The 13706-nt window shown below is 44.1% G+C and overlaps 1 protein-coding gene across 3 annotated transcripts; it reads right to left on the bottom strand.

Annotated features, from left to right (window-relative positions):
* Nucleotides 1-724: 724 nt before the first annotated feature.
* HMCES (5-hydroxymethylcytosine binding, ES cell specific) lies at nt 725-13000 on the bottom strand. 3 transcript variants are annotated; one of them, XM_075574539.1, is made up of 8 exons: nt 12797-12934; nt 11934-12051; nt 11170-11373; nt 10247-10390; nt 9055-9174; nt 8607-8767; nt 3246-3438; nt 725-2000 (listed from the first exon to the last, which is right to left on the bottom strand). In XM_075574539.1, exons 3-8 carry the CDS (start codon nt 11356-11358, stop codon nt 1800-1802), a joined length of 1008 nt encoding a protein of 335 aa, XP_075430654.1. In that variant the 5' UTR covers nt 11359-11373; nt 11934-12051; nt 12797-12934; the 3' UTR covers nt 725-1799. The 3 variants fall into 3 exon arrangements, with proteins under 3 accessions (XP_075430654.1, XP_075430655.1, XP_075430653.1); XM_075574540.1 differs by lacking the exon at nt 11934-12051 and having other exon boundaries at nt 726-2000; nt 12871-13000; XM_075574538.1 differs by lacking the exon at nt 11934-12051 and having other exon boundaries at nt 726-2000; nt 12797-12946.
* Between the last annotated feature and the right edge of the window lie 706 nt (nt 13001-13706).

The following is a 13706-nucleotide window of genomic DNA, read 5'->3' as shown; positions in this document are numbered from 1 at the left end:
GTAGCATGGTGTTTCAGAGACAGCTCACTCTAGCATTCAAAACATAAATAACCACTTCTCTGACAAGGTGCCCAATGTGCATTCTTACATGGGCTCCAATTACACAAGCCTTGTGTGGCACCTGCTTTCTAAGGGACATGTTCATTATAGGGTGCTACATTTTGGCACCAGTTTACGCCCATACATTTGTATAGGGGTTGAGGTGTGCCAAAGCTTAGCACCCTTTAGTGAATCTGGGCCTAAAAGTGCAATCCCACCAAAGGAATAAACATTGATTTCCCCCAAAAATTGACACGTGGAAAGTTAGTTTATAAGCACAGTAAATGGTTTGATTTCCTCTAGTCCAGGGGTGGCCAACTCCAGTTCCAAGGGCCACCAGCAGGTCGGGTTTTAAAGATATCCCTGCCACCTGGCTGAAGCAGGGATATCCTTAAAACATGGCCTGTTTGTGGCCCTTGAGGACTGGAGTTGGCCTCCCCTGCTGTAGTCCTTTGTGCTGTGTTGTCACTGTGTTGAACCTTCTTACCCCCTTCTTCTGATTGGTCTTCTTGTAGAGAGGGGGCAGTGTAACCTTGAGACCTAAAAACAAATGTATGCTATGACCACCCCGTCTTCAATTACTTATTTTTTTTTAGTTGTTGACGCAAATGTTATATATTTTTTTCTCATGGATTACACTTAATCCTTTATTGGAATGATATGGTACAAAATTGATGAATCTCCCTGAAGAATAAAACAATACATAGCCAAGATAAATACATGCAATCTACCTGTATACATGAATTTGATCCACTAAATTACAAAACACAGCAGCACTGAAGTAAAATATAAGCCACTGCCTCAAATCCTTGTGCTCACAAATAATTGACTGAGGAATCTGGTAGCATTTTAGAAAGTAAATCATTGCACCATTGCCATGATAGAAAAAAATGCTCAGTGTTTTTTAATGTAAAACCAGGATTTATTGCATTTTAAGGCAAAGCACAATTGGTGTATAAAAGTGGTGTCACAAAAACACGTTTCCTTTATATAATCTCCAAGATCAAATGTACTCAATGTACGAGTCACCGTGTGTATATATATACAGTAACAGCTTTTGACATTTACATTTCGGCAACACATATGTAATGTCATTTAGGCAGTTTATAGAATTACAAATTGTGCGCATTATAATGCTAAAACAAAATCTCCCCAAGGAAATACAAAATACAAACTTTTTATCACTCGCAAATCCGTGCTGCCAAGAGAAAACGTGCAAATAATGTAAACAAGTTTCATAGACTGCAGATTATATAAGATATGGTGGGTAAAACAGTGACAAAAACCCTTCGCAGTACAGTAAATAAAAATAGCAGCTGTGAGCACATTCGCGTCTCCGACAAGTCTGCAACCGTGCTTTTCACCCATATCTCTTAGCATACAAGGTTTCCATTGCAGCCAGGGATTCTGGGTAATGACATGCAAGAGGTGACACAGTGTGCTCATTTCCCAGAATCCCTGGCTACAGTGGGAGCATTGTACACAAAGTGATAATGGTGAAAAGCAGAATTGCAGACATCTCAATGTGCTTAGAGTGATATTTTTATTTACTATAGAAAAATTATTGTGTTGAATAATCAACTGATCAAACAGACAAACAGATCTTAAATAAAAAATAATGCTATTTGTGTCATCTACAAACGGTAAATTATACCTAAATATGGAGCCAAAACAAGCACAAAAAGAATAAAACGTAAAGCCCAGAAGTGCTTTTGAACAATTAGGCTAAAACAGTGGCCCAGAAAAATCCTGCCGGAGTGTCATTTTTTAGCTCTTTTTGGAGACGGTTCCCCCTCTTCTTTCTTTAACCACCGATGCATTAAGCCTGCGCTTGTTTTTTGGGGGGTTGAACCACATCGAGTGAGTTTGGGCGACTGAAAACCATCGGGCTTCTCTTTCTCTGGAGATTTATTTTTTAACCATTCTAACATCTTCTTACTGCTGGCACTTAATGCTGGCTCCTGTACGTGATAAATGAAAATATTCAGACAAAGCTGTGAGCCCGAGTACAAAAATCTAAAGTTACACTGACAGGGATTAATCAGTTTGGGAGCTTGTGCTAATGTAAGTTACAATGTTTATCTTTGATTTGTCTGTATTTGAAGATGTAAACGCTCACATTTTATTTTCTCTTCATTCTACGAAACCCCAAATTAAGCTTTAATGCAGCAATCCCTCTCCATATAATGTACGTATCTCCACCCTGAGCATGCCCTGCTCCATTTTAACCTTCCATACAATTATTTCAAACGCCATGTTCTCCTGAATGGAGCATCTGATTGATAATAAAAACAGTGTTGCAAAGGACAAGAGAAGAGATATCTTAAAGTAACACAATACAATGTATTCAGCTGGGAGGTGATTACAAGTCAATAAGATAATGCTTCTCATTTATAGAGGCAATCCAAGGCAGCAGATTTTTTTGTGAATATATGTATATGAAGCAGCGGGTCTCCAGAGCTGAGCCCCATTAATTTCAGCTCCGCTGGTTTCGGAGATACTTACCTGAGAATTAGGTGCTGGTAGCTGCTCTCCTTGGCTACCAGAGTTTACAATATATCTGTTTGTTCTTGTATAGTGCTGCTAGTTTTTTTTTTACATAGTGAATTACCCCATGGAGCTCACAATCTATGTTTTTTTTGGTGCCTGAGGCACAGGGAGGTGAGGTGACTTGCACAGGGTCACAAGGAGCTGACACCGGGAATTGAACCAGGTTCCCCTGCTTGAAGCTCAGTGCCATAAGTGTCTTTTCTCCTTCTACCCCGTTTCCAATATGTCTGTAGTTCAGATATTTCCCAGCCTGCGGGCCAATAGGAAGCCATGACGTCAACGGTGCGTCTTCCTATTGGCTCACGTGACACTGGAGCTTCAAACTTGAAAGCCCTGCTTGCTCAGCCAGAGCAGCTACCGGCACCTACTACAGAGGTAAGAATCTCAGGAAGTAGGAGGTCACTGGAGCTGAAAGTAACACGGTTCAGCTCCGGAGACCCCCGACTTCAGTGCTATAGTAAAAAAAATTGCAGACTTGGATTGCTCCTCTAAATCTGCTTATAGACTACAGTTTTAATTAAGAAATAAAAGGGGAATGCAACAGCCTAGTTAATACTAGTAATGTGTGATATAGTATTTCAGAATATGCACACACTTTATACAAACAAATGGACTTTTGCATAAATGTATGCTAAAAAACAAAAACAAACACTAACCTTTTTTCTGCCCAACAGAATAGCAGCAATGCATTCAGGAGAATTGTTTCGGGAGTTGTTGACTAGAGTCGAAACAGGATGGCAGGTGATGTTTTCAATGGGGTGGATAAGTTTAAGGGCTTCTTGAGTTGGCACGTCCCCAAAGTCCAACCACTTCTGGATTGCCTCATCACTGCTCAGTATCGCCGGCATTCTAAGAACAGGGACAAAAAGGATTCATCAGAAATAGAAGTGTTCAAAGCACCAACGCTATTAAAGGATAGGCAAGTGAGATGGAAAAAAAAAAGAACAAAAAGGTGAAGTATGGAACCCATCACACGCTGCCTCCTGGGCAGAATAAAATCAGCAACCTAGGCGTGAGAAAATAAACATGGTGCACTGTTTATTGATGAAGAGTATCCCTGCACATCGCAAACACATTCTTCATGTTACGGACAACAGAGTAGCCAGTATTAGCAGAGCGTTGCCCTTACTGGGAGTGTTAATTTAGTGCACTGCCTGCAAATTAGTAATAAAAGCAAATACAAAGAAAAGTCCTTCCCAATGTACAGTATTACAAGGAGATAAGAGGCAGGTGACTTTATCAACAGATTCAATTAAGGAGGGGACTACATCTTCCCTACTGATGTGGATGTGTTGTACGTTGTGATAACCGTTAGGGGAACAACAGTAGTTCTTCATAGATAAAATGATACTGTACAAAGCTTTCAAAACCTCGCAGGTTTCTTCAAGAGAGTGGCCACAAAGCCCCAACACAGCTACTAGAGCCCTGAGCTACTCTTCTTTATTGACTTGGCGTTTGGAGTGTTTGATTTGTGTGAGGACAATAGGGGGAGGGGAGATTAAAGTAATCTATTGTGCAAAGCGCCCCCCACTTTGGGAAACAAGGGGAAATCAAGAAAACAATATTAAATTTTAAATAAATGACCAAACCCCATAGTACCGAGACCTCATGCCAAATATGATCCCCTCACTATTTTAAGTTGTGGGTTTTGGCCTGACTGATTAGAAACGCTTAAAAATAATAATAAAAATTAAAAAAAAAAAACAATCAGGAGCCAAGGCAGAGTAGGGTAAAAATTACATTATTTATTAGAAGGGAATGCCACAGTAATAATAGAGTAAAAAATATTTCACACAGTGGTTACTTTGGTTGTTTCTTCCAAAGATACCAGGCTTCTTGTCCAGTAGGTGGCAGACGTGTGAGTATTGTCTCACCTCAAACCACTCATAGGGTATCTTAGGGCTGGGACCCGCTGCACACGGCGGCGCGGGCGTTCCCCACCAGCAGGGGAATCCTCCCGAGCAGGTCCCAGTCCCCCCTCGCTGCTGGCTCACTACGCGCTGTGACGCGTCAGCCGCCAGGGGATGCAAGAAAATTGTGATCCCGAGCGGTGACGAGTCACGTGGTGCGCTGATGAGCCAATCAGCGGCGGGGGCGGGAGCTGTCACACAGCTTCCTACACAAGGTAGGGGGTGGTGTGTGTGTGTGTCTCAGTGTCAGCGTGTGTCTCAGTGTCAGCGTGTGTCTCAGTATCAGCGTGTCTCAGTGTCAGCGTGTGTCTCAGTGTCAGCGTGTGTCTCAGTGTCAGCGTGTGTCTCAGTGTCAGCGTGTGTCTCAGTGTCAGCGTGTGTGAGGGCATTTGTGGGGGAAGGGGGAGGGAGCTGCTTACCTTCCATCAGCCCGCAGCAGCTCTCTCCTGTCCTGCAGACCGAGACCGAGCCCGTGGAGGGAGGGGGGGGGGGGAGTAGCGGGTCCCTCCACTCAAACCACGCCCCCCTCCCACTCCCGGCCCCCTCCCGCTCCCTACATTCCGCATATCGCGGTCTGTGTCTGTCAGCGCCCCGCCTGTCTGCAGTGTGGGCGCACTGACAGAGGGAGCGGGGCCTTAGCCTTAGGCTAGCTCCCCGCTGCAGCCGGCGGCGCGCGCAACCGCACGCGCGCCTCTCAGCAGTCCCTTACCTCCTCCCTAGCTGTCCCTGCTGCCTCCTCGCTTCCTGGCTCACTGCGACGCGTCAGCCAGCAGGGAATACAAAAGGATTGTGTTCCCGAGTGGCGACGCGTCACATGGTGCACCAGGGACAAAATCAGAGACTGGATCCGCATCAACCAATCACATTCCAGGTAATGGTAACCAATGGGAGCGCACGCGCGCACACACAGAATTCTATTAAGGTTTCAGAAATGTTCTAGCAACAACTTTCCTGTTCCTAACGGATTTACTTTCTCTATTTATAAAAATGTTGTTGAGCGTAATGTGATGTAGCAGAAGCCAAGTGAGCACGAGCCTGCTATCTATTCCCTTCTAATATATGGTCGGAGGACCTTCAGCATTGTCATTGTACACAGTGCTGCTCTTTAGGATGTAAATGATACACACACACACACACACACACACACAGAGACACACACAGAGACACACACAGAGACACACAGAGACACACACAGAGACACACACACACACTTATTGCTTAAACAAAAAAAGAAAAGAAAAAAAGAGACGTGGGAAGAGGGAGAACTTTAGGGACAGAGTTTGGAGCTTGTGGGTCTCACTGTGGACTGGATGAACTGAGGGCTGAGCCGGCGTCGTGGCCCCACCCCCTCATCATGGCCGTGCCCACCTGACATGTTTTGGCCACACCCCGCAGGCACCGAAAATAAGCTGTCTACAGACCGTAGATCGTGGTGAAGCGCTGTGCACACGCCGCCAGGCGCGCGTGCAGCGGGACCTTAGCCGAAGGCTGCGTCCATACAGGGGCAGACCGCGCGGACGCGTCCGCACGCTGAGCGATCGATCAGACTGCCTAAAGGCAGTGATCACGTCTATACAGCGTGCAGGCGTGCGAAATCAGTCAAAACTGATTTCTCGTGCGATAGGGCGGTCACGTGAGCGGTTTGCCCCATGAGGGCGTACCAGCTCCGTGACGTCACTGGCCTGCCCATAGACACGCCCCTGGACGGCGTGCGTACTAAGGCCAGGGAAAGCACCCATTTTCCCTCAGCCTCCGCACGCCTGCAGTGTCTATGGACGCAGCCTAAGGCCTCGAAGAGTGGGCGCAAGTGTGACGGAGCGCATGGCGTCATGTGTGCCTGTCGCCCGAGCGATCTATGGACTCAGATTGCTCGCGATGGGGAGGCGTGGCCATGATGCACAAAGCTGGCTCGCCTTCATTGGCTGAACTGCTCACGTGACGCGGGAAAAACAAAATCTATATTTTTTTTGCCGGCTCAAAATTCTACTGTGCGGTCGCTTTTCATCGCGCACGCACTATGGCCGGCCCGATAGTGCTGCTGCATTTTGTTTGCGCCCGCTTACCATCGCTCACACAATGGACGCAGCCTAAAGTCCCATTGTGCACGCGGCGTGAACAACATGCAGCACCTCTATGAGGGCGGCCAAAGTGCTTGCGACCACGCGAGCTATGAAGTGTGACAGCGCGGCAGCATTTTGAGCAGACAATTTTTTTTGATCTTTCGCACGGCGGCCGCATCACGTGGGCATTTCAACCAATCAGGGCAAACCAGCCTGGTGACGTCACGGCCACGCCGCTCTGTCAGCTCCGGAGACAACCTGCTTCAAAACTATGTTTAAGAAAAAAAAAAAAAAAATAAGAAACAAGTGGAATGCTTCTCAGACTGGGACTGACTCCAATCCTCTCGTCTAGGAGCAAGGTGACAATTGGAAGCATTTTGCACGGACAAAGCAATATAAATCAAGACCATTTGGCTTATAGGACACCAGTAAAATACCAACACTTCTGGTCATATAAATGCATGAAAAAATAATACCAGTCCTGATTTACAGTCGTGTTACCCACCGTGTTTACTAGATTGTAAGCTCTTCGGAGCGGGGACTCCTTTTCCTAATTGTTACTTTTATGTCTGAAGCACTTCTCCCCTTTATGTGTTATTTATATTATTTGTTATATGATTGTCACGTGTATTACTGCTGTGAAGCACTATGTACATTAATGGCGCTATATAAATGAAGACATACATACTTCGATTTGCCTATACTGCTACATACACATTTCTGGGACAGAGAGAAGCATGCAATGTTGAAGAACAGGAGTGCCCAACTCCAGTTCTCAAGGGCCACCAACAGGCCAAGTTTTAAGGATATCTCTGCTTGAGCATAGGTGGCTCAATCAGTGGCTCAGTCTTCGGCCTCCCCTGTTGTAAAAGAATTAAATTGGAGAAATAAAAGTTTATTCAAGAGAATGGATTTAGATCCATGTTGAAATTTGGCTTCGCTTATAGACTGAAGAAAATCAAATTCAAATCCTTTTACAAAAGAGGGAACTGAAACAGATTGAGACAGGACCCCGCCACACTTGGTCTGCAGAGGGTGCAAGACGTTCTGCTTGAAGGAGCAGAGTCAAAACCAAAACCTGCTGAATTCTGATACAACCTTCACTTTTATCAGCGGAAACAGAGAAAGGAAATCGCTCATACTTGGGTCATAACTTTCACTTCTACCAGAGAAAGCTAGGATAGAACAAGTATTTTGGTCTCAAAACGGAGACGCATTACTGACCAATTTTGTCTTATAAGCAGGTATCCTTAGTTTGCCTGTGTTTACCCTCTCCTCGGGTTCTCCGCACCCTTTTGCCACTGCACCATTCCCTTAAGATTATCGCGCTTCCTCTCCTATAAGGCCTCTGTAAACCTTGCGCCCCCCACAGTTAATTTCGCGCCCCCCAGGGTTAAGGAACCCTATAATTATATTGTGAAATTCTGAGGAACCCCAACCCTCACTAATAGCGCGTCTGAGATCAGATGCATTGTAAGGAACCCCAACCCTCACTAATAGCGCGTCTGAGATCAGATGCATTGTAAGGAACCCCAACCCTCTCTAATAGTGCGTCTGAGATCAGATGCATTGTAAGGAACCTCAACCCTCTCTAATAGCGTGTTGAGATCAGATGTATTGGGATGCCCAAGGAACCCCTGTTGAAAAACACATGTATAGAGATACAGCGATAAAGAATCTCATCATTTCAAAGTTACTGTTAAGTAAAAGAAACATTTTAATATAATGCAACTGGCAACCCCAAACACTCTTAGGCTGCGCTTATAGTGCCTGGCGTCAGCGCGCCAAAACAAATACATTGAATCCGTCGCATGCACTTATAGTAAGCGCGACGGAGCGACCAAAAATGTTGACGTCAGTGAAATTTGATTTTTGGAGAGATATTGCACTCTGCCCTCCCCCTTCGTGACATCACTGGCCTTGTCGCCAGAGACGTCGCTCAAAACTAAAGTTCAACTTTCGCCAGTGGCGACGTCATCAGTCGCGTCGCCGGCACTATAAACGCGGCCTTAGGTCGAGTGCTTTTGCACTGAAAGTTCTCCTTTACCTGTCATGTATCCAATTGATGCTGTTGGAAGAATTTACGGTGATTACAGTATATGAATACAATGGTTCTCCTCCATTGGGTGGTTCCCAACAATCAAAAAGTCCAGCCATCGTGAGAAGTCTCCAGCCATCCCATGCTAGGCTGTCCTCTGTGTCCGGAGACTACCAATGATAAAATAAAAAACAAGCTTCAGCATGCGCATTTCCCCCTCTATTTTCTAAACATATGATCTTATTTATAATATACTTTATACAAGTTGACAAGAATAAGGTACGTTAAAAGCAGGTTTCTGGAATCAACAGTGCAAAAAAAGGCTTTAAAGTTCAGGGTGAGATCTGCATTTACTCTTTATTTAGACCGGTGGTTACAGACAAATTAGAAGACATGCCACGCAGTCAGCTGTGGGTGTGTAGCCTCACCCCCTGCAATCGCTTTCAAAGAAAAGTACCTTTTCCTGCTTCATCTGTGGGAAATATATGTAGTAAGGCTGTTTTTCACCATTCTGCCTTTGCCATTCATAGAACCCATCTGCAAGAACCACACAGCGCTTTCCTTTAAAAAGTGGTGCCTTAAGGAGAAAAGATAGCATACATTAGTGGATACGGAGTGAGTTGCTTGGCTAATAGGGTTTATAATGAAAGAAAATACCACACCCAAGATGGTAATATACTTTCGCAGGTTGATCCTTTTAATATTGCCCTACGCCTTGCCACTATACTATAAAATATTTAAGTAGGCAGCCAAAATAATAATATGATTACGGGTGGACTGCTGCTTTACAGCACAAGGATAAAACCAATGACAATTCTACAAACGCGAATAGAAGTACAGACAAGCGGCACTCCAGCGGTCTTTAATACAGGGTCAGCCAGAAAAAAACAAATGGCGCACAGCCAGGGAGCCAGATGTGGAATAAAAAAGTTTTCTTTATTGGTGCATGGTGAGAGACAAGTTCACCCCCTTGGGGGACAAAGACAGGAACCTCCTACACGTTTCGGACCCACGGGTCCTTTATCAGTTACTCCTTGATAAAGGACCCGTGGGTCCGAAACGCGTAGGAGGTTCCTGTCTTTGTCCCCCAAGGGGGTGAACTTGTCTCTCACCATGCACCAATAAAGAAAACTTTTTTATTCCACACCTGGCTCCCTGGCTGTGCGTCATTCGTTTTTTCTTCTGGCTGTACCTGGATTCTGGATCCTTCGTGGCTGGCACGCCAGCAATCACCCCTGGAGATGACGTGAGTGGGCTTTATTGGTTTAGACTCTTATAGTTAAGTATTGACTGCTGTCATTGTGTCACTTACAAGTCTATATTTACCAACCCACTCCCACTGGTATCTCCAGGGTTAATGTTTCATTGTTAATTGAATTGGATGGAATTACCTTGGGTTTGAGCACCCTTACCCTTTCACCTTTAATACAGGGTAAAAGATTTATTTATCTAGGTCCAAAAGGGGACTGGGACATTAATACTTTTCAAATAAATCTTTGACGCTGTATTCAAGAACACTGGAGTGCAGGTCATCTGTCCGTCTATTCGTAGGTCTCCAAGCTTTTTCGGAAGGCCCCGCACCCATGGCAGGAAGGACTGAATGGCATTGTGAGTGGTCCTCACTGTGTATGTTAATGCCCCAAGATTACCTTGTATAAAGATCTCTCCGTTATGGTGTCACTCCGACAGTTGGTAGTTTTGTATTGCATTTTTGAGGGGTCCCCTTCACTAAACCAGGAAGGGACAAGCCCCCAGCGCATGGCAGCCAGGACACGTTCGGAAGACTCTGCATCCTTTGAGGAAGCAAATGAAAAAACAAAACCGGACGATTTAAACCTTCATATTGTTTACCCAGCCAGGGATACTACCAGCAGCACCTTCAGAGGTAAGCAGGGGGTCCCCTTCAGCTAAATTGAATACAGTTCAGCTCCGGAAACCTATGCTTCATACATTAAAAAAACAAAACCTCCCCCAAACCATATATCGTTTCAGCTTCTGATATAACGCGAAGAATAACTTTATATCATTTCTTTTTTTCAAGGCAGCAACACAGACAAAACATGCTGCAGTTACATAACTAAACGTATGACTCTCCAATTTACATCTGGTGAAGGCAGTACATGGTCTACGCTAGAAATATTGTTACACAGACAAAGCAGTCATGTTTCTTCTCTTCTGCGGGATACACGGCAGAAACTATAAGACTGGAAGTAGTGTCAGTCTTGAGATGACTTGCAGAGGAGTGGGTGTCAGGAACGTGATAGACACAGAATAGTCGTACATAAACATTTCAGAACTTTGCAGCCCTGTATAAATTATTATTTGTTTCCCCTTTAATAAAAAACAAAAAACTATATAGTGACCATACCGCTCATCCTAGTACTAATAATCAATATGAATTTCTAACAGGGTGCTATAGGAAAAAGAATAGACATTTTATCAAGGTGGATCCAAAGAGAACCCAAAATATATATTATATATTATAGCAACTCTTTTGGGTTCTCTTTGGACCCACCTTCATAAAATGTCTCCCCTTTAAAAAACACAGAAATAATTAAATTGTTATTCTTACCTTCTGAAAATGCTTCAAAGACAGGAGAACAGGACTGTTGGACTGGGGACTCTTGTTATAGGACGGCTGGTATCGGTCACAGTCACCGTCTCGCCATTTAGGACATGTTCTTCTTCCCTGCTTATCTTGATACGCACAAGCTTTACTTACATCATCTGGTGCCAGCGTGCACGCTGTGCGCCCGCACATCCTGCAAGCACTTCCCTGGAACCAGATTTTAAAAACGCATTTATTTTTTTCATCATTAAATATTTATTAGAATGACCTTTGTTGCTTTAAAATGACACACACACACACACACACACACACACACACACACACACACACACACACACACACACACACACACACACACACACACACACACACACACAACGATGCCAGTTTAACCACATCCCCTTTCTCACCTTCGTTACGCAAGTCATACCGTATGCGACACACTGCAAGACTAGGAACAGCAGAGAGAAAGGATTGAAACTGAACGCTGTACATAGGGTATGGAGAGTAGTACTATCTTATTAACACACCTAAACTTCCACCTTTTTAATAACATAACAGATTTGTTTTTAAAATAACCCCTCGTTTTCTATTTGCAGAGCAACAACATACGAACGTATGCTTTTTAAAAATGGTGGTCAAGTCTATGTTCCTACGTAGCACAGCCCTTGTGGAGCAAAACGAACGCAGAGAGCGGCATTTTCAGCTTGCGTCAAGTTATCAACGTCTTTTTGCTCTAATTAATTTCCTATGTGAGTAAGAGTTACCTGACAGATTTAGGGGCTAATTGACTAAAGACTGAAGCAACCTCTTAGCATTCAATTCAGCACCTCTGGGTGTCACGCCACCGAGTTTGAAGGCGGTGAATACTCTCCGTCTACAAATCTGCAGCAAGATTAAGAAACCTTGTGTCATGTAACATGAAATTAGTTAGTGGACAAGTCCATACACATACACACTTTCATTTATATAGCACCCACACATACACACCTTCATTTATATAGCACCCACACACACCTTCATTTATATAGCACACCCACACACACACACACCTTCATTTATATAACACCCACACACACACCTTCATTTATATAGCACCCACACATACACACCTTCATTTATATAGCACCCACACATACACACCTTCATTTATATAGCACCCACACACACCTTCATTTATATAGCACCCACACACACACCTTCATTTATATAGCACCCACACACACACACACCTTCATTTATATAGCACCCACACATACACACCTTCATTTATATAGCACCCACACATACACACCTTCATTTATATAGCATCCACACATACACACCTTCATTTATATAGCACCCACACACACACACACCTTCATTTATATAGCACCCACACATACACACCTTCATTTATATAGCACCCACACACACACACACCTTCATTTATATAGCACCCACACACACACACCTTCATTTATATAGCACCCACCCACACACACACACCTTCATTTATATAGCACCCACCCACACACACCTTCATGTATGTATGTATGTATATATATTATAAAACGCCTTATATAGCCTATACGATTATATAAGTACACATAATGCACCAAATCTACATAATTCTATGGCAATCACATACTGCGCCTGTAATCCCCCTGCTGTGCACGGGGTGCCCGGTCCTCCTCTGTCAGAGGGAGCCCTGCGCTCACTCACCCGTCTCCGGGCCGCGGCTTCCTGCTCTCCCCTGCAGCGGTTACTATGGGAACCGCGCCCCTGACCTCACTACTTCCCGCCAGCAGCGGGGGTATCACGTGACCGTCTCTCGTCTGGCTGTTTACCTCCCACAGAATCACGTGACAGAAACCCGGAAGCGCAAGTGACACGTGGAGGTGGGTGGTGTATATGGCATCGAGTATATGGATGACAGATACGCAAGGAACAATATATATTTTGTTTTTAATTCATATTTTTTTTATTGTCTTGTTGCACCATATGTTATAAAAGCAAAGGCGGAGTATACAGAGAACATGAGCAGATATGCTTTAAGTACAGGACATTGTATGTTCATGAATGTGTAATATTTTTCCCCATATCATCTCGGCCTAGAAAATTTCAGAAAGTGGACCGCAGCTTCTTATCCTTTACAAAATGAAAGCCACGCTCACGTGTGCCTTATGTATATAATAATGCCCTATCGTCGAATGCACTACATACACAGTGCCATATACTAATCTAAAAAAGCATAGCTGACGCCGTTATATTTTAAGTTTACCAACATAATAGGTAGAATCAAAATAGTACAATTTGGCCACGTAGAGAAATTGGTATAATTTGAGACTAATTACAGAATCACATTAGATCTGTTTTGCCGATTTTTACAAGAGATGTAACAACATGTGCATGCTAAAGGATGCACTCCAGCACATTTTGAGTTACACATATTTGAGTGCATTTGCCTCTTCCATGTAATATTAATTTTCTTGTCAGGGATATTGCACCCATCATTTGCACATACAGGCACCTTACCACTCAGGAAATGTCATTTCATA

This window comes from Ascaphus truei, chromosome 17 (assembly GCF_040206685.1).
Source record: "Ascaphus truei isolate aAscTru1 chromosome 17, aAscTru1.hap1, whole genome shotgun sequence".
NCBI classification, from domain to species: domain Eukaryota; kingdom Metazoa; phylum Chordata; class Amphibia; order Anura; family Ascaphidae; genus Ascaphus; species Ascaphus truei.
This window is presented reverse-complemented; position numbering and strand designations above follow the sequence as displayed.

Coding starts and splice junctions, on each gene's coding strand:
- HMCES (XM_075574540.1), bottom strand. CDS start 11,358: ATGTGCGGGCGCACAGCGTGCACGCTGGCACCAGATGATGTAAGTAAA. Junction 8,768..9,054: donor CACAGATGAAGCAGGAAAAG/GTACTTTTCTTT, acceptor TATCATTGGTAG/TCTCCGGACACAGAGGACAG. Junction 3,439..8,606: donor ATCAATTGGATACATGACAG/GTAAAGGAGAAC, acceptor CCCTGTTCTTAG/AATGCCGGCGATACTGAGCA.